Genomic DNA, 21,403 nt, shown 5'->3' with positions numbered 1-21,403 from the left:
CAACCCTAACCAGTTAACCATTCTTATTAGAGACCCACAATACAAACTGAAACTCCCGTTAGTCCTCAGTTCCACCTCTAACTAGTACATCTTCATTCTTCCCAGGCTCAGTGAAAAGGGGAATACATGACAAGAACAGGATCAAGTTTGAACTTGCGATGCTCATTTCATCCCAAACACTGGACTCAATGGGGAATGCTCCATGTCACTGACCTCCTACACCTCCAGGTTCCTGGGGTGCCCATGCTCCCGTGCCAGTCCTTGGCTGCTACTTACCCACACTGTCACACACTAGCCTGCTAATTCTTCCCCAGTGGCTGCCCTTGGCCTAGAATGCCCACAGTTCTCACCAGCCCTCTACACCACAACTTCATGGGGCCAAAACTTTCATGTTCAGTAACTTTCCACTACAACTACATCAAATGGTGCCCTTGATTCAAACAGTTACACTCAGGGCCTCTGTCATTTATCCTGGGGCTGATTTGGAGGACCAAAGGGAATCTGGTTTTGTGGAAAGCAACTGCACCTTCAGTAATTCTACATGGTAAAAAATTCTGAAAATTCTCTGTATCCTAGTCTGGTCTGTTGGGTATGGTTTCTAAGTTCTCACTGATGACAGATTCATGACAATGACAGAAAAAGAATAGCAGGGGTGGTAACAGCATTTAGAAAAAAAAGAGCAAGTAAGGGGAAGGTGGTGGTGGTCTTGGCTGAGCATGCTGTTTCACTCTGAGGGTAAACTCTCCCCCTTTAAACCTGGCCTCAGTCTCATTACCATTAACTGTGTTACTATGAAAAAGAGTAACAATGAAGAGTGAACAAACCAACCCAAAGTAGTTGGGGACTAGGGCTGACACTATCTGACTCTGATTCAATCATTTGCCTTTCTTTCATCTATAAATTAAATATCATAGCCCCATGCCTACTTTTCTAAATGGAGGTGAAGATAAATGAAAAATGCTCTGTAAATCTAAGGTGATGTTCCCATCCCACAATATTGTTTCCTAGTTCTTCCTTTCATTTATTCAAATGCACACCCACTCAGCATCTGATATACATGCGCCAGATAACATACCGTGTGGTGGAGGCACCAACATGAATGAGACATGGCCACAAACCAAAGTATTGCAACAGCCTAACAGGGGTTAAGATAACTAAGAAAGTGATTATAATACGGTATGGTGAGACTGATGACATTGTAGGAACAGCAACAGAGGGAAGCTCAGTCAACACAAGGGCAAGAAATCCAGACTAGGTGGGCAAGGTGGTGAGGGAACTCTTACAGAAGAAACACCTGAGCTGAGTCGTAAGCAAGCTGTACATTGCCATGCTATCCTGCCTTTGGCTGATACACACACCTGTGTAAATCTTACACTTGACTAGTACTTTTAATTCAGGGACTTTTTCTGTAAATATGTCAGCATAACACGGATGCTCTGGAATGCTGCACTTACACCCATAAAGTATTATCTCTAATGCTGCAGATACCCAGCCTATCCTGAGTTTAAGGAATTCTTTATAAATCAGGGAGATACCTTACTTAGAACTCATAGAAACTATCCCATATTAGACCTGTTACTTCTTTTAGGTCGAGCACTCTTTATGATCTTACTTTATACAGTCTGAAACTCTCCTGTTACCAAGCACAAAATTGTGTTTAATATTTGACTAGCATCATAAATTTTTATCTATCACTAACTTGGAGACATTAAAACATATTGCCATTAATTTTCTAATCAGAACAAAACTTATTACTTCTTAAACCAAGCTATTAGACATCATAAATCTTGGCTCACTTGAACTAGAATCATTCACAAATATGATCACACATGCATCCTAAGCATAATGACTGAAGATCCTCTACTCTGCTATTCTGCATCCTCTAACTTCTTTTTACAAGTCAAAGGCGGATAGTCCCAAATTTTCTTTCCTTTATAATTAAGCATTTGATCAAAACAAGCCTAAAAAAAATTTATAAACACATACTTCCTGTTTAACTCTTTCTAGGAAATCATCCTTAGTAATTAAAAAGATAGATTCTATTATGATTAACTTTTAAAATCACATTTACAGTAAGGACTTCCAGGATTAATAAAGGAACTATATTTCACTAACATTTTATTTGAAAATTTATCCATCTCTTATTAGTTTTTTCTTTGTGATATTTCAGTTAATATCTGTACTTGGGGGGAAAACCAGTAGTTTTAATACTTACTTCTTTGTCTATTCCTTTGAGTAAGTTTTTTCCTGTATAAAATCTGAATTTCTATTTCAATAAATAGCAGGTCATATGGCTTTTAGTGTATTTTTCCCATAAAATATATTTTTTTCTATGAGTTCTACCTTCTAACATACATTCCTTCAGAGCTATATTTTGCCAGAGGGTGTTTCTATCTCTCTGTTTTTAGTCTCATCTTCAATTCTGTTTTCTTCAATCCAGTAATTTTGGCATTCCCTTGATCTGTCATCTCCATTGCAAATGTGTTCTCCTATAACTATAGATGTTTTATTTTGTTTTTTTTTGACAGCATGAATCCTTCAATAAAATAGGCAGGTGATATTAACAATACTTAACATGCTTCATTAAGGGAAAGAAACATTTTAAAAACACATGTACAAAAAGGTTACTAACCAATATTTCCAATTATCTGAACTACAATGCAACTGACAACACAATAAACAACATCTAATCTCTTTTAGCAATTAAATAAAAACCTCTTTCAAGAAACCACAGGTCAGGGTACATATATACACAATGGAATACTATTCAGCCATAAGAAGAAACAAATCCTACCATTTGCAACAACATGGATGGAGTTAGAGGGTATTATGCTCAGTGAAATAAACCAGATGAAGAAAGACAAGTACCAAATGGTTTCCCTCATTTGTGGAGTGTAACAAAGAAGCAAAACTGAAGGAACAAAACAGCAGCTGACTCACACACTCCAAGAAGGGACTAGAGATTACCAAAGAGGAGGGGCTGGGGAGGGTGGGTGGGAGGGAGGGAGGGAGAAGCTGATTAAGGGGTATTACGATTAGTACACATGGAGTGGTTGGGGGTGGTCACCGGGACGACAGTGTAGCACAGAGAAGACAAGTAGTTACTCCGTGGCATCTTACTAGCTGATGGACAGTGACTTCAGTGGGGTATGGAGGGGAGGGGGGACCTGATAATATGGGTGAATGTAGTAACCACAATGTTTTTCATGTGAATCCTTCATAAGAGTGTGTATCAATGATACCTTAATAAAAAAAAATAACAAGAAAAAAAACCCCCCACAGGTTAGCTTCCATTGCTGAGACTTGCTGGGTGATTCTATAGCTAAACACTTCAACATACATCCAGTTGATCTGATATGTTTTCTCAGTTCAAATGTGGTATCCAAACGGCAAGTCTATCTGCTCTGTTGCCTTTATAAAAAAACATAATCTATACTAATCTACTCAAAGCAAGATGCACACGTATTTTTGAAGTGATACAACCTTTTTAAAAAATTGTAGTGTTTTCAGGAAGTGGTATCTATTTCACCTTACTGTAATCAGTATTACATGAAACTGGACACTAACATTTTTTTCTTTTGATTTTTTTCAGCTTGAGTTTATAGTGCTTTAAAATTCACATGCAAATTCAAATATTTATGAACTAGTTAGTATTAGGGTGGTATTTTACTCTGAAAAAATTTTTAAGTCAACAATGAACATCATAGGTGTCCTATTTCCACTTTGGAGGTAAATACTAATTTCAGAGAGAAACACATTTATCACACACAGACACACACACACATAAATGTTACAAAACTACTGTCACTAGAATACATGTTTTGGTTGTTTATCCAAGAATGGTAATGAGATGTGATGAGCTACCTTCTTTAGCCAAGTCCTCCTTTGTAACAATTACAACCACTTAACAGCTAACCAACATTTGGAGTGCTGTCTATGCTTATTCAAAAGGTTTTTCCCTTTACAAATCTAACTGGCCCATACAAGAATATAATTCATAATCAAGCTCTTGTTGATTCCATGCTCTACACTCAAATGAGATCGACGTTACAAACAACTGCAATATTGTTATTGGGCAAGATCATCAACAACATGGTAACAGTGGGACTCTCTGCTTAGTGCCAAATGTAGTCATTTGAAAAATCACCTTCAACAGACCAAGAAATAAAGTTGATTCCCAATTATCAGAAAGTGAGTATTACCTGAGCAAATAGTACTTTCAACTTTTTATTGACATAATTAAGTCAAATGAGAGATTTATTCTTTTGATAATATTTCAATTTCTCTAGCAGGTGTCATTTAGATATAATCAAATAAGAAATGTTTTAAAACAAAATACTTACCAGATTCTTAATATGTAAAGTAAGGAAAGCTGCACTTTAAGTTTATATACAGAAAAAGCCACATGGTTTATTTTTTGAGAATCTACTGTATGCCAGGCACTGTGCAGGACACAAGAGTATATAATGAACACAACTTGGTTCTTGCTCTTAAGGAGAGTGTCTCTCAGCAAAGCTTGCTAATTCTCCACTGTTTGCCACAGAAAAACATTATCTATTCAAATATGTAGCTAAAACTTTATCCCGTGTGAATTTCTCCTTGGATTGCCTGTCCTTGGCAACTCCAGGGCACAAAGATGAATATTTATCACATTCATTCATTCATTAAGCAATTTTATTAGGTACCATCTTACTCAGTACCAAGTATGATGGTTGACTCTAAGACTCTAAAGATGAACAGAACAAAAACCTAACCCCTGGGAAGATCCCATTACAACTCTAACAAGTTGGCTCACCTAAACCCACTACATAGAGCAGAGGGCTCCCTTGGAAAAACCAGTTTATGTATCTTTCTGTCACTAGCTCCTGGCATACTGTAGGAGCAAAATGTTAATTCAATACCTGACGAAAAGATCTTTAGATGGAAAATCAGAATATCATGTTTTGACTACAGTTTGTCACTGCGACACTCTAGGTGTCACTTTCTTCCTCATATGAGGTGGCCATTGCCCCCTGTATTTCTTACGACCTACTGGTATATGAGTGAATATTCTGATTCCAAGTGAGGGGGGGGTAAACATATTCAACAACTTCAGGATGTACTTTAAACAATTTTAAACCCATCTAGGCTATGATTAGTTCAATGACTAGGCCTAAACTGAAATCACATCTTGAAACATTACTGTAACCATTATTGTGGAATTTACTTTCTGATTTTGATATATTGAGTTATTTTCTTGTCTCCCCTTACCCATAGCTGTATAATTTGGGTCTGCTGTATTCTTTCAGAGGAAGAATTGGCAGGGTGGTTGCTGTTACTTAGGTTAAGTATATAATCTCTGTGACTTTCTTTTCTTGGGCAAACTGCCCAGTGAGTATCAATTTTTTTAGAGCTACAAATATGGTTTTAATAGATTCATAGATTTCAAATTATTAGAATTCAGAGCACGTCTCCTCCCAGGGTGAGAAGACAATTAACAACAATCCATGGAGATGCAAAGGAGATGGCAATGGATCAATCTGTGTGTGAATAAGTTGACACAGCCGTTCACTGCTCCTCCTCCATCTACAGCCCAGTCCCACTCTCCATATGAAGAAAAATGCTTCAGTCTCTGGGAGTTCAAATTAGTCTTAATATCCACTTTAGGGACCAAGGAAGACTTACTGTAAATTATCGACTCAGAAACCACATTTGACATATTTTGGTTATAATGTAACTACAAGTTATATAACATTGTGCCTATTGATTAGAGTTTAGGATTATAATGGAAAGCAATTGTCATATACTGACAGTGACCAACCACAAAATAGAAAACTGTTCTTGAAGAACCCACAAAGGGAATCATTTTCCTTATAATCTAAAACTTCTTATCCTCTAGATGTATCACTTCCTTAAGACTGTATTTTGCCCTAAAGGTGCTAAGGTAACTTAACCTCAAATCATCAAACTGTTCAACTCCCTCAGACCAACAGAAAGTTCTCACAGAGTAAACTGAATTCTTTTTTTATTTCAAAAGTACTCTTTATTCTGAACTGGAGCAAAAAAGCAAATCAGGAGAACATCTCACTGGATAACTCCCAATTGATTGAGGATGTTACAACAGCTATTAATTCATGTTAGAATCTGCCCCTCTGTTTCTCTGTCCCTGTTTCTTACCTTTAAAAAATATAATAATTTATTGTGAGAATTACTGCATATCAGATACTGCACAATGCATTTCATTTGCAAGGTGTCTCTTCCATCTACCTGTACAAACAGAAATTTGTACTTCTCTACAAAAGTATTATTCCTATAAGCAATATGTATTTCTTTAAAAACAGGAACACCCAGAGAAGAATTTGGATACCCCAGAGAAATAATTAGGATCAGTTCATCCACTTATAAGAAACAGTAGATGTTAGAGACATGAACTGCAGCTTAGAATGGATGGTAGGAAACTTTGACGTTGTTTCATCCCCTCTTCATGACCCATGATAGTGATTAACCTTATAATTTTTAGACCAGACTCCAATAAAAATAAGTAACTACAATAAAAAGAACACATAATAATTGAGTAACTCAACTGCTTTTGTTGGAAGTTGGTTTCTGTTATCTAAGTACTAAAGACATGCACAATGTTTTGATCCCACTGGGGAAGCTTCTTAGATTTTCCTTACACTTTTTTCTAAATCTTCACCAATCTATTAGATGTCATGGTTAATAGATACATAACTATACCTACTGGGACCCCAGGGTCTATTTGGAAAAATGCAGTGAGGATTTGGGTCTAGTTTTGAAGAGCTGACAAAGAACTGAATCACCCTATGGCAGAATTCTGCTAAGTAACTCCATTTTTCAGAAAAATACTAAAAGTAGCTGAACAGTTAACAACTTTTCCCCATTTCATCTAGGATATGGGATATAATTTAGACAATGCCTATAAATGTTTTGTGTTTCAATGTAGATAAAGCAAAGTGAAAGGGAAGCGCATTACCTGTTCCAGATCATCTAGTCCTAATAGTGAATAACCAATTTTCCAAGTGGTAGGCTAAAATTACTAAGGAAAATGTCAACCGTCCTTTCAAATAACAAAGTGGGGGTAAAGGCATACCTGAATTCATCTAGGAGGCACACCACAACAAATGAGAGATTCAGAACAGCAATATTCCAGAGTGCTCTAGGCTTTTAGACCCACACTGAAAACAAGTCAGTCTCTAGAAGGGGTTCCTTCTCTGCACCACCAAAACCTCGCCTGTCTCACATCTTGTTTCAGCCACATCAACCAACTTCCCCATTTATTGCTAATTAGCATCTTACTCTTTGAGTTTACCCCATGTGCCTCACTCAGGCTTCCCAATTAACTACCTGGAAGAAGATGCCTACACACCAAGTCAGAAGTGTGGGGAAATAATGCTTACAGAGATACACTAATCAACTGAGAATGAGTCAATGGGTAAACATTTCTCCCTTTTATCCTAAGGGGAGGCGTATTCATTAGGTGCCTCTGAAAGCCCCAGTGAGAATGAGCACCATTAGTAGTATTCCTGATCACTTCAATCATTCCTTTTTGTATTGGTTTTCCCCAGTCTTTCATTTCTATTCTGGAACCTAGCAAAGTACCTTTTGGGACCCAAACAAGGTACTTTGATGAAAGTTACTGTGTCTCAGGATCTGTTTGCAGGAGGACCTAGATTAAGGCAGCTTTCCAAGGGCTCCTGAACTGTGTAAATAAAATAACATCTTACTGTATCAAAATGAAGAAATCAGATAGTGACATAATTCAAAGTAAAAAGAAAAAAAAGATAAATGATAAAAGGAGAGAAACTAGGAAGGTGCAAGAAGGCTAGACCTTCTCATCCATGGAGAAGCCACCCTCATTAGGAAAATTCTGAAGGGTCCCTTTACTTTTATCAGCAGGACTTCTATTTGACAGAGAGCCAGACTGTACCCCAAGTTTCTCAATGGTCTGGTCACATGCATCACTCTTGGGTAGAAACAGCCCATCAGCTTATACTGTTTTCCAACTCTTCAAAAACCGGCTTCCTAACAGATCTGATATGCAGGTCCAGTAAGTAAATAAAGAAGAGCTGTCGGTCCACTGCTAGTCACCTCTTCAACTCAGAAGGCATGCAATCCTGTACCACCATATGCCTGGCTCCAGTCAGTAGATACCCTAATTTCAATAATGGTCTGACAATTACTGTCCTGAAAGGCTTCTAGGAAACAGACCCAACTCCATCAAATATATTTGTACAGTTCAAAAGTGACTGAAAACCCAAGTTGCATAATCCAGAACAAAGCCAAGTGTTAACAGTGAAAATGCATCCTTCCACAGATTGTGAGGTTGTCTTATTCCACAGGTTCTCTCATTAAGCAAACTGAACAAATCATTCATAGGTAACTGGTATGAAATCTGTTAGTGGTTACTGATTCTCAAAACCACAAAATTGATACACATTCTGCTAACAGCCAGGCATGTTGCTATAGCATCACATCTAACCACTGCTGAAACAGAGATACGTGTAGCGCTCCTATGAATATGAAACAAAAATCCTTTAAAATAATATATCCTTTAAAATAATAAAAAAATTTATTTTATTTTTTTAAAAAAAATAAAAAATAAAAAAATCCTTTAAAATAATAAAGGTGATTTGTCAATTTGGAAACGTTTAACAACAACATACACCAGTAAAGAAGAAAAAAGACCTAACTGTTTAGGGCAAAATGAAGTTCAATTAAGATTTTATTGTGCATTCGTAACTGCAATGCACATAATCCTAAAAGGATACTGTCCTAAATCCATTCCCTAGATAAGATTAAATAGGAACAACAAATGTCAGTCATCAGGCTGCACTCATAGAAGTAAATCAAGAGGGAATTACCTGTGACAATTTTTTCTGCAATTCCTTAAATTATTGGACACCTCTGTCAAATTATGTTAAAGAATAAAATAAAGTCATAGAGGAGTTAAGCAACCTGAGAGCAAGATCAATAAAATGCACACCTTTGATTTAATTTCCCAAACGTAAAGTTTTCATTTTGGGACATAAAGAAACCAACTTCATGGAGTCAGGGGGATGGGGATGAGGAAAGCAGGCTGAGGAAATATGGGGAAAAAACACTAAGCAAAAGTTCTGAATCAAGTATTAATAATGACACTAACAATTTTCCTTTGCAACACGATTCTTTTTAGTTTTTATTTTCTTTTCTGTTTTCAACTCTCTTGCTACAGAAGTGCTTTCCATTTCATATAAAAAATACCAAATGTTTCTTTCATGTGTTAGGCATAGGCTCATATGATTGATAGTTAAAAGCGAAATTCTCTTGCACAAGGAAAACACTTTGTTTATTCAAGAAATTCCTAATGGCTTCGTTTTAAGTAAAACTTTCTCTTTATTTGAGACCCAGTAGCACAGGAGAATATCGCTAAAGTTCACAGGTAACTCTCATAATGAACTTTGCCACAGTTTTGAGAAAATACCTGAAGGCAGTTTCTTCTTTTGGGATCAGTACATGAGTGGTTCAAAAAGAATAAACTATTCCAGGGAACATCCTGAGATTAAAAACAAAAAACAAAACAAACAAACAACCATACACCATACAACTGGAGGAGGTGAGGAAGAACATCCTTGCTAATTAAAATTTCCAGTTCCTGTGGTCCTCTAGATACACAAATCCCAGTCAAGATAGGCCTGCAGGACCAGGCCTGCACCAAGAAAAGTACATCGTCATCACATTAATTGTATTATTACTTCATAAGGCTTACCATCCAGGTTTATATAGAAGAGATTAAATAACAAGATAATCTTATAAACAGTGCTCATTTCATCAGGGTACCAAATAAGTTTGATTTATATCAGTGACTGTTCTAATTAATTTATTCATCCACATGCTTTTAATTTACAAAGACACCTACACAGGGGGTAGGGAGGCTACTTTTTTTTAAGGCCTTGAACTCTGAAACAGGTTTATGTTTAGATTTCCCAGTGTTGCTGTTTTAGTACCCCCACACTTCAAGAAAGAAGTGATTGTTAAAATACCTTGCATAAAAGTGGAAGCATGAAGAAAAATATTTTATCAAACTCAATACATATATCTCTTCTGTGAGCATTTGTATGTTTTAGTTAGTATAGTCTTCTTCAATCTTACAACGAGATCTGTCTATTCCAAAGTTGTGAACTTAAATCTTCTTATCAATATTCCCCCCAATACCTTCTGGATATATAAATTAATCTTGTTAAAACATCAATCTTCTAGTCCTATATTTGTTTGAATGCGATTTGTAGTGACTTATAGGGGGAAACTACTAATTTTTAAAAGACAATAATTTCTACTAGCATCATGGACTTGGATAAATTTTTTAAAGTAAACTCAGGATGCTAATTTATAATACCAAGTACCACCAGTCAATAGTTAGAAATGGGAAAATTGCAGAGAATTCCACCCACAGTATGTTATCAGTGACATAACGGTAATATCAGTGCTCTCGAAAAATCCTTTAAAAAAAACAATGTGAAAGAGTATTTGGTGTCAGGATTATTCCAGTTCAGTTATTTTATAACTTCCATGGACAGTTTCTGTGCGGATTGAGGATGTTTGTTTACTTACTTAATCAGGCAACCAAAAAGGTTTTTACTTGTCTTTGATTTGAAACTTTTTATTTATGTATTTGATCAATGTTTATTTGTAGGACTTTAATACAATAACAGACATCAGCTATATTATTTGCATTTGATAATAAACTCCGAGAGGGCAGAGACCCTGTCTATTCAGCTTACTTTTTATTTGATGCAAACACAGTACCATACCCAAAAAGGCACTTAAGGATGGTTTTTATAATAACAATGATTTCAAGGGGACTTAGTCTGCTTCTATGTTCCGTGAAACTCCACTGGCATGTATTGAACATTAAAGAGTAACATTTTTATATCCTTGGGTGTTCTATTCTTTGGCTGTCTATAAATAGCACTTTTCTTTTCAAATGCAGATTATTTATATGGGACGATTTTCACTTCTTAATGTTTAAGAGTTAGCTTTTGTCCAGCGTGTAAATTCTATATTGACACTAGAAGATATAAGGAAAAAAAGGCTAGACCCTAACATTCCATTTCTTAGCATTAAGTTGGCACATTTCCTGCATCAGAGAGAAAGACCTATTTTTTTTATGTGGGGGCAGGTGGGGAAACCTGCTAAGACCACTACTGTGGTAACTAAAAACATAGCCTGTTTGCATTCTTCACACTCACTCAGGTCATTGGAACAATGGACACAATGAGTTAAAAAATTTTCTGTGTAAAGAAAAAATTTAGAACACTGCTATATAATACTTATAAACTCTAAAGGAATAAAAACCAGGAAACAGTATCTTAAAGGCTCTGACACATCAGAGATGAAGAACTTTTTAGTAAGTAATTCGGAGTAAATCTTAAAAGTTCTAGGCCTTAGTTTCCAAATCTGTAAAATGAAAACTTTAAATTATATAAATTCAGATAATTTCCAGGTTTAAATTTTGAAACCAAATGGAAAAAATACTGAATCCTAGATAATTTCATATACAAGTTAGGATTCTACTATTGACCCTAACAAAAGGTTTTTTCCTTGTTTTGCGAGTGGAGGTAGGGGGACTGTGTTTTCAATATAAATTATTCACTGTGACTAACTCCAACAAAATATCCAAACAGAACATCACTAGCTACTCTTGTAAACATATATTAAAATATGGATTTATATGTAATGAGATAGACATTGTATGCATATATAAAATCCACATACATGCACACTCCCATACAAATATGTAATTCTCTCTATTCAAAACATGAATTAAAACACTTGTTTTCCTGTCTTTCTTCCTTCTTCTATGAAGCTTCTATAAAGCTGTTATGACTTACAAACTTACATAAAGTAAAAGCAAGCATCTTATTCAACATTTCTTATACTAATACTGACAGTTTCCCATATGAACAGCTTACGTTAAGTTGGTCATCTGAAATAGGTAACATTCTCTCATAGAAACAGTGGTACTGAGAGAAAATGCACAAAGTAGTCAAGTTCTCAAGCCATTCAACCGAGGTTTACTTAATCTATAATCCACAAACTTAAGGAAAGAATAGTAACAGCAGAAGAATAAAAAAGGTCCTGAAAATATGTAAGGGCATCCATCTTCCCTCCATTAAAATTAAAATGGGGGAGAAGGGGAGAAAACATTTAAGTTCATGAAATTGCTTTATATCTGTATTTATTAAGACACTTGGAAAAGAAAACGTCAAGCAGCAACTGAGCATACTATCCTTTTCCCATCCACTTTGAGAAGTAATAAACACATTACAGATTGCAGAGATTTCTTCCAAGTAAAGAAAGAACAACATAAATGTTATTCAAAGTTTCCTATGTTCACCTTGGATTCCTTATTCTTGGGGAAAAAAAGTTTTATTACCTAAATAGATATGTGAAATGTTCAATAAAAACTTCTTCCTTATTTTTACCTGCTTAGCCAACAGAAGTTAGTAAAAGACACTTATAAAACAATAATGAATTCAATATTTGCTATGTGTTAGAAACGGGGCCTTATACACACGCACACATCTCCTCCAATATTTCCAGCAGTTCTAAGAAGAGAGATCTGAAGAACTCGTCTTCCTGTTCTATTTCATTAATTAAAATGAAACCCCAAAATCAAATCACACAGAGGCCATACCCTAACTACTGGTTATTCTATTAGATGTCAGGAAACTCAAGTGCTTCAATTTGAGTGTCTTCTTCCTATGGCAGGGGAAGAGGAAGATGGTAACTGGAAGCCACACATTTCTGGCTTTCATCAATAACAATTCTATTCAAGAGTCCGGAGGAAGGAAGAATATTGTGAAAATTCTGCATTCCTTAAAACTCTAATCAAATTTCATTCATATTTCTTTAAACACTGCCAATTGTCATACAAATTTATATAAAAACACAACCTAAATATTATAATTTAAGTAGCTGGGGATATTAATCTTTTAATTGGAAGCAGGAAAACTAAGACTGTAAATGAACTGAGGTTCACTTCTGGAGAAAATAGAGTGAAAACAGGTTGTAAAGATAATCAAATATAAAAGGATAAAAATTTAAAGTGAGAATGAAGGAAATGAAAAGAGAAAACTGAAAAGGAAAAGGAGAATCAGAACAGAGAGAAAGGCACTGAGGTAGATGGGGGACTGACAGAGGAGAGTAAGGTATGACATTTGTAGTAAAAGTGCTCTTGTCCAAGGCTCGCTGGAGCTCTGGACCATCGCCTTTATGTGACAGAGGAATTACCTCTCCAATGGTTTTTAAAAATACTTTCTATATCTAGACAGTCTCATTTTATTTTTTCAAATTCCTATATTGACTTTTAAATAAAAACTCAAGTTTGAAAACCCTGCTTATGAGTAAAAAATGACTTTTCTTTTAGAAATGTACTTTGGAACCTACACACCATTGCTCAGTGTAGTGCTCAAAACCTCAGAGATGCCCCCAGCATTCCAAACCTGACAATCTTTCCTTTGTGCCTCTTTCCACAGTGCCTGAAAATTACATTTGAAATCAGTCTTCATGACTGTGCATAAGCCTTAAAAATATGTTCATTTGCTTGAGGAGTAATCTATCACCAAAGATCATTGTTTTTATTCCACGAAAACAATGCAGATGTGCCCCAAGTGTTAGAAGCTCTCAAAGGGATATGGAAACTTGTTCATCAGGGAGAAACTGTCCTCCAGCCTGGAGTGTAAATGCAGATCACTGGCACTGATTATTGTCCTTAAGCCAGACTCTATAGAAAGGTAAGCTGTGCATCAATTCAGCCTGATTGAGCAGGCTAACAACCCCATCCACCCACCCCGCAGTGGCTTGATGGCTTGTCTTCTTTTTATCCATCCTCACTACATTCCAATAAACCACCGGCTGGTCCTTCCTATATCCCTCAATATATCATAAGAATGCTTTTATATAAAAATTCATTAAATAATGCACCACTTTCAATATATTGATCCTACAAACTGTAACTCTGTGAAGTGGTTCAACACGATGTCATCACTACACAGCAACTTGTTTCATTTACAGTATCTGTTTCACTTCTACTCATGAGCTAATATAATTCAATTTTTTTTAACTGCACACAGGCTGCTAGACACATGTGCATAGCAAATGGAATCTGAACTTAGCTTAACAGCCTCATTTATTCCTGATGGTTTAAATTATTTCATCACAATTAATGACACCCCCTCAGCTTCCTGTGCAGCGCTGCCAGATGTTCAGAGACCACAAAGCCACTCTCTTCTTTGACGGCTGGTGACAAGTCGTCCTCTGAAGGACGTTCCCTAGGTACGTGCGCCGGATGACACCTCCATTGCTTAGCACCTCTCTGCCTCCCAGAGTAACCATGTTGAGGAAAAAGCAAGAAGGCATGAGAAACCAGCAAATGTGTTAGGGAGGGCAAATTATGTGATGTGCTCTATCTACACTCAGAGGAACTTGGCTCTTGCCACAGGCTCTCCGAACCTCGTTGTTCTATGAGAGAGCTAGCTCTTCACCTTGACGTTCCCAGCCACTGGCAACCACCAAGGGCCTAGCATAGTGCCAGTCCTCAGAGAATATCAAAGAACAATAAAAATATTAACTTTTCCATAGGTATCACTTTTGATTTTGTTAAGTTTGTTTTGCGGGGGGATGTTGTTTCAACTCACCACCTATATCATAGTCACCATCTTATTTTTGAGAGTGAACAGTCTAAATAGTTTTATTATTGTCTCCATCTTCGATTCTCTTCTACCCTACTCAACAGACACTCCAATAGAAACACACATTTTGGGAACTTGTAGTAAACCGTTTTACCCCTTTTTCTTTTTTAAATTTTACTCAAGTATGAGTAATTGATACATAAAACATGCACACATTTCTTGTATGCATCTTGATGAGTTTGATTTACCTCATTTTCTCGGGCTTAGTAGGAATTATTCTTTTCATGGGCTATTGGCTTGCTTTTTGCTTTAATTAGGGTTTTGTTTGTTGTTTTGTTATTTTTTTTAAAGAACTTAGTGAAAAACAGGCGATACTTCTCCTATTTTGATTCTAATATGGGCAAAGCTGTTTGCTTCTTTCCTTAACAAAAAACAAAATTTTTCTCAGTACAGAAATTCAAAAACAGTAATTATCTTACATTCATCATTTGAATTTCACAAAAAATATAAATTCACATAATTACAGGTAGCTAAAAGGGCAGCAGAAATAGTAAACATACCACACTTTCACAATAAGAATCCAATACTAGAGGTCTAATTTGGAAAACATTTCCATCAACTACAGAACATGTGGCAGACATTTTATGGATTATTTTTTAAATGTTAAAAAAAATAAAAATACTTATCTTATTCAGGGAATAAGGGGCCTTTTCGTCTGCCAAAAACTGTAATAGGAAAACTGAAAGGCCACCTGTGTCAGCCCACCCTATAGTATGAACATAAGCTATAAGAGCATTTTGGAAAATATTGTTAAACTGGGATGAGAAAAAAAAATCAGTATCAATACAGATTCCAAGCAGATGCCAAATAGCTTCTGTGCATGTTAGTGATTATGTGTGTGGCCTACCCAGGCTAATTTCAGATGCCTCCAAAATTCAGTGTACTTTCTCTTTCACAAACTATTTAAGATTAAAACTAGGACCTCATCCATATCAGCACTGACAGTGGACACAAATACAGGATAAGCTAATCAAGCCAACCATTTCCCCCTTATAGATAGCTTTATCTTAAACGATTCCTAGATTTTAGTGGACAAAACACACTTTTTATATTTTAAGTTGTTCATTAAAATTACTTTTCTAGGAAGTCCTATGAAACTGACAGTCTAGTTTTTATCAGAATTGAGGTAATCAGAAAGAGGTTGTGAGGATGGCATACATGCAGAAAGCAGACAATAATAGGAAACTCTTAGCACTCTCAGAGTTGTATCAAATTTTCCATGGACTGAAACTAAATGAAATAGTTCAATTACTGAGAGGTAGATAAGTAAAATAAACAACTAATCTCATACAGTGAAGTTGGGACAGAGTCATATGGACCTCATTCTGTTGTCTCCAAACACTTTATTGGAGGGGAAAAAGGAGCTGAATAAACTTTAAACTCTCATGTAGGGATGTATTGCTTGTGTGTCCCTGGCAGATGTGGAAAGGAGATGAAATGGGCAAGGGAGAATCAAATATCCCATCGCTGCAGGTTTGCTGAGGGAAAGAGCACTGCAAAGATCTCACATCTGGCAATCATTTGTCAATAGCTGGAAAGAAAACGGCAGGAAACTTTCTGGCTCTTGGAGAAGATGAAAAGACAAAAACCATGTGTCACACACACACACACACACACACACACACTCTCTCTCTGCAATGGTGCAATGACTACTACACTTATTCTCCGCCCTCCTTCCCCACTAAATTTAATGATCTTCAGATATACTCTACTCCATGGTCAAAAACATGCAGTCACTTGACTTGTTAAAGCTGCAGTGTATGTACATTTTTCAAATAAACCCCAGGGCTGATGTTAGAAAATCAAAATCAGTCAAGCATACACCGCCTGGTACTTTGGGCAGAAATCCTTGTGGTTTAGTCAATAAACAGAATCTGAATGAAAGACACCACAGTAACTAGACAGTAACGTTTTGAAAGGTTCTTAACCTGAAGGGGGGTTTGGGAAGCTGGGTGCGCCAGTGACCATGGACATAAGGCTACCAGTCAACTTAGATCACTCACTTACCTGCTACATGCCTGTGTTTAGCATAAGGTTATCAGCTGTTTCTAACACACACACACACACACACACACACACAGAGCGAACTTATAGTTGAGAATTGTGAACGAATTTGGATAGGCATCAGTTTGCTATTGTTTTTAAAATAGAGTGGGAAGGGGAAACTTCAGATTCTGTTTAGTCCATACTGGTAATAACAATACAGAAAATTTGTTGGCTTTATTACAAGTTCATAAATGACCAGCTTTGCCCTGGCAGGTTTATTATGTAATAAAAAGTTTTCTAGACAACCCGCACAAGTAATTAACTTCTCCAAAATCATGGGAATTTAAATCTGTTCATGGTGATCAATAGACTTCAACAGGCAGCGTTTGGTTCACCCTTACACTGCATTTAAAACAGCAGCTGCCGCCAAGCTCATCCCTGCAATTCCATGAGTGAATGCTGCAGGTTGTTTAATAACCTGGCAAATTCACAGTAGCTTGTCAAATTATTACAGGAACAGTGTCATCACTAAACAAGCCTGATCATGGTTAATTACAATGCAGACTAGAGAGCAGCCACAATTGTTCATTAATTACAGGAAGCACCTCATTTAAATTTTATGGAAATTTACACTTGCACCCCGGTATGTCTGGGGGGGGGGAGGGCGGGAAGTGATCCTTCATGTATTCACAGAAGAAAGAAGTCTGTGGCTTATGAAACATCACAGTAAATTGTGTCTAATCTGTTACTGAAATAGTAGTTCATTATTTACTCTAATTTTCTAAGCACTTTGGTGATGAAAAATATCAAAATCGAACCCCACATCTTGAATTCCCAACCAAGAAAGGAACTATACTGGACTAGCTACAACAACTTAATAGATGCTGAGGCACAGCTAGACTTGAAAAGTAACTTTGCTCTGATCAAAAATACAATATTTAACAGTAATTAAGGGAGGCGTAAATTAGATAATTATTTCCTATAATTATATGAGCGCACAACTTTTTTTATTATTATCACAATCAATTGGTTATCAACCTAGGGCTACAAATGACTTTTTGTGTAGGGGTGGAGGGTTGGGGAAAGAGGATTGGAAAAATGACTACAGGGCCAAAGGGAAACAAGAGAAAGAACAGTAGAAAGGCAAGAGCACAATTTTCTGTTACTATACATCAGTTAACCTCTCCAGCTAAAGTACACAATTGCATACCTACTTCAAAAGCCACTGAGGAAAATCAACAAAGTTAGTGAATCAAAGTCTTGATTTCCAGCTCCTTTTCTAAATCAGTTAGATGTTTGAAAGAAAAAGGCAGCAAATGCCCTTGCAAAAGTCGAGATGGGCAGACTTTAAGGATGAGAGCCATTCAAAACCACAGACATATTCATCAGTGTCAGGAATCTTGGGATTATCAAACAATACAGTTGCTAAACCATCTGAAATTTCAGAGACAAAAGTAAAAGGTTAAAAGGAAGAAGGTAAGAACAGGAAGGGACTCCATCAGTCCTGAGAACTCATGTCAAGTAACACATAAAAATAAACCAGATATGGATGCTATGTCTGATATAAACAAACCATTTGAGGTGTACAAAAGGTTATTCTCAAAATCAAGAGGCCAAACAGCAAATCCTCTAGCGGTTATGATTCTGGCTTTGGGGGAAAGCCTGAGATCCAAGCAGGAAAAGGAGATGACTCCGACAAGTCCTATAGTGAGTTCTCTGGAGTGCACAGTTGGACTAAAAAAATAAGAAATGGCTCATTCCTAGGGAAAGAAAAAAAGAACCACAAGACATGGCATGGTAAGAATGAAAGGATGCTAAGCTAAAGGCTACTCCTGGATTGTGAGCTGGTAAAGAACATACTGAGTGTCAAGTTTTTTATGACTTACATAATATGGGTATGTACCAGATATTATTCAAATGTATGGAAGCCATATTTAGAAAGGAACAGGAAAAAAGAGAAGGAAATGGTTCAAGTGGGTTCCAGCTAATTCACCAATTCACCATAGTTGACTATCTTGACAGATTCAAGCTTTCCACTCAGTCTGCCAAAATGGTGTTGCAAGAGGAGGAATCCAATAAAACAAGCACTTTTACTTCTTTGCCCAGCAGCGTGGTCTTCTTTGCATGGCCCAAGCTGAACTGTCAATTCCACATTCTGGTTAATTACCTACAACTAGGGCTTCACTTAAATTTATAAATACACATTTTCTCCCTTGGTATGTCAAAATAATGTGCTTCATTCATCTCAGTTTTATGTCATGTACTCACATCTGCAAAACCCATTGATCTCTGCACCATAATTCAAGGTTCAAAAACAGATTATCCAACAACCAACCATGACATACCATTGCAGGTGATGGGTTTAAAGAACATCACTTGTCCTACCCAAAGAGGTCAGGGATCAGACTACTCTCCATGAAAAGTCTTCCATCATTCTGCATTTATGTGTCATACACAAGCTGTTTGCTTCCTAAAACTGGGAAATACATGATCATGTCTCATATGTGTCACACCTGCTTTTCTGTTGTACCACAGCCATACACACCACCCAGATAGTACAAGCTGTGGCATAGCAGAGCTCAGGTGGTCTTCCCTAGGCCAAGAGCAGATGTGCAAGAGATGGTGCCGTATCCATCGGTACCATAAAAACTGAAACTTCCTCCTACCGCTACCTCACCTTCATTTCAGCTGTGTAGAAGTCAATTTTTTAAATTATTCTCCTTTCTCACATGGGGGGTCTAATTTAGTAAAAATGTCTTAAAACCAAGCTCACTATGCTCATCATGTAAGTCTAAAAATTTAGAAAATGATGTCAAATGGAGGTCTAAAAAATGGTATGAGTTTACTCATGCTAGGGGGTACCATCCATGTTGAAACTTTCAGCCTGTATCTTTCCATCATTGACACACACATTCCTTAAATATTAGAAGATACAGAGAAGTAGAAAACATGCCTTTAGCTGAGATGTCACTTTTATATTTTTCATTTGCAATACACGAAACCACTTCTAATGCCTCGAGACCACACAAAATGAAGTAAATTCCAAGTAAATACTTTCATGAAAAATGTACTTTGCTAACAAACTTGGTAATACACCACAGGACATATCTCCCAAACTATGAAAAGGAAAGATACTTATCATTAAGTCATATTTCTCTAATACAATGCCCAGTTAAATGGACTCTGTTCTCCTGACAGACTGCAAAAGGAAGCACAAATTGCTCACCATGTGGCCCCTGTGCCTAGCACAATGCTTAGCACATGCTAATGATGATTTTAAAAGATGAGAGCTAATATTTACTGAGTGGCTGTTATGTGTCAGGCCATATGCCAACTGCTAAAGATATTAGAACATTTGATCCTCATAATCACTTTGGGTGCTAAAGCTCAGCAAAGCTGAGTGACTTGCCAAAGGTCTCACATCAACTTGTGGCAGCCTAGGCAGCCAGCCTTCAGAAACCATGTTCTCATCCACTGCGGTATATACTGTTTCTTAAATGAATAAATGAATGTTCTCCAGTTACAGACAACTTATCCTGAAAAGGAATTTTGGCTGCACATATATAATGATTGGCTGTCTCCTGATGGCACTGGTATTTCAGTATGGTCTTCAGGGACCACTGGTACTGTCACGCCACCCCCAACTGATAAAGCAGTAAGACTCCAACCTGGACTTCCAGCCTCTGGTCTGGCTCCTCCAGGTTTGGGCAAAAGTCTGCACTCAGCACTCTGCCAGCATATGCCACTGGAACCTGAGGGAATACGGCTGAGTTAGAAGCTGGGTGTGGAGGCTGCTGAGAACTGCACACAAACATACTGGACGCAGACAGAAGCAGGAATACCCCAACTACAGTTAGGAAGCAGGCCATTGTGGCGTCACAGGTTTCTGACACTTAGTGTGTCAAGTATATTGTAAATAGCATGCAACCAAGTTCATTAACTACCAGAAGGTGAATCCCAAGAAGAAACGATCCAGGTAAATTTTAGTCCCCCTTGTATCCACAGCATGCAACACAAAGTAGGCATTTAAAAATAAGTAGAGACTGAAGGAGGGGAGAAATAAGGTATGTAAAAAGGAAGAAAGGGAGGAAACGAGGGTAGGGAAAATGAGACAGAATCCCTGCTCACATTCTTTTCTGTCTTAATTTTCTTATGTGGGTATAAGGTAGCACAGGCAGATTTTGGTTTATCAATATTTATAATTTACTTACTATCCCTAAATTATGCTTAAGAGGCTAATGTCTGCATCAATAATAAAAATAATAATTTAGTGAATGTTCTATACTGAAAATCACAAAAGATTTTCTTTCAAAACTAAGTTATTTAATTAGTTGATATCCTAAAATACTGCCTACTGTCACCTGCTTACTTCATTTTAGATTTTTTAGGGTAAAGGAAAAAAGGATTTAGATCCCATCTAACCCTGTTTTCTACTTTGTAAACTATTTTCTCTAAATCACCACTCAATACTTTCAAACATGTCTTCATTAATCATACAACTATGTATATGTATCAGAATCTCAATCCATCAATCTGCTTCATCTCACCTGTGTTTTCTTTTCTACCAATGGCCTCTGGGTGTGTGTGTGTTTAATTCCAGTTAGGATCATCTGGGCCAATCAGTTTCTTTGTTCAGAGATCCGTTTTCAGCCAAGTGTGCTACCTGAGAAGGTATCTCCCTCGTTCTC

The 21,403-nt window shown here is 36.8% G+C and overlaps 1 protein-coding gene across 18 annotated transcripts in view; it reads right to left on the bottom strand.

Moving 5' to 3' along the window:
* Nucleotides 1-21,403, bottom strand: part of BNC2 (basonuclin zinc finger protein 2) — a 429,408-nt gene that overhangs the window by 246,740 nt on the left and 161,265 nt on the right. For 11 of the 18 annotated variants that reach the window (XM_073228467.1, XM_073228463.1, XM_073228464.1 and 8 more), the window contains one exon: nt 20,384-20,467. The exons of 6 other annotated variants lie outside the window; for them this stretch is intronic. In XM_073228467.1, coding sequence (XP_073084568.1) covers nt 20,384-20,467 — 84 coding nt within the window. Of the gene's footprint in view, nt 1-20,383; nt 20,468-21,403 lie in introns of those variants that run through there. One more of the 18 variants, XM_017657972.3, reaches the window with a different exon arrangement.

The sequence above is a fragment of the Manis javanica genome, chromosome 2 (assembly GCF_040802235.1).
Source record: "Manis javanica isolate MJ-LG chromosome 2, MJ_LKY, whole genome shotgun sequence".
NCBI classification, from domain to species: Eukaryota; Metazoa; Chordata; class Mammalia; order Pholidota; family Manidae; genus Manis; species Manis javanica.
The sequence above is the reverse complement of the archived record's forward strand: the minus strand, read 5'-3'. Positions and strand labels throughout refer to the sequence as shown.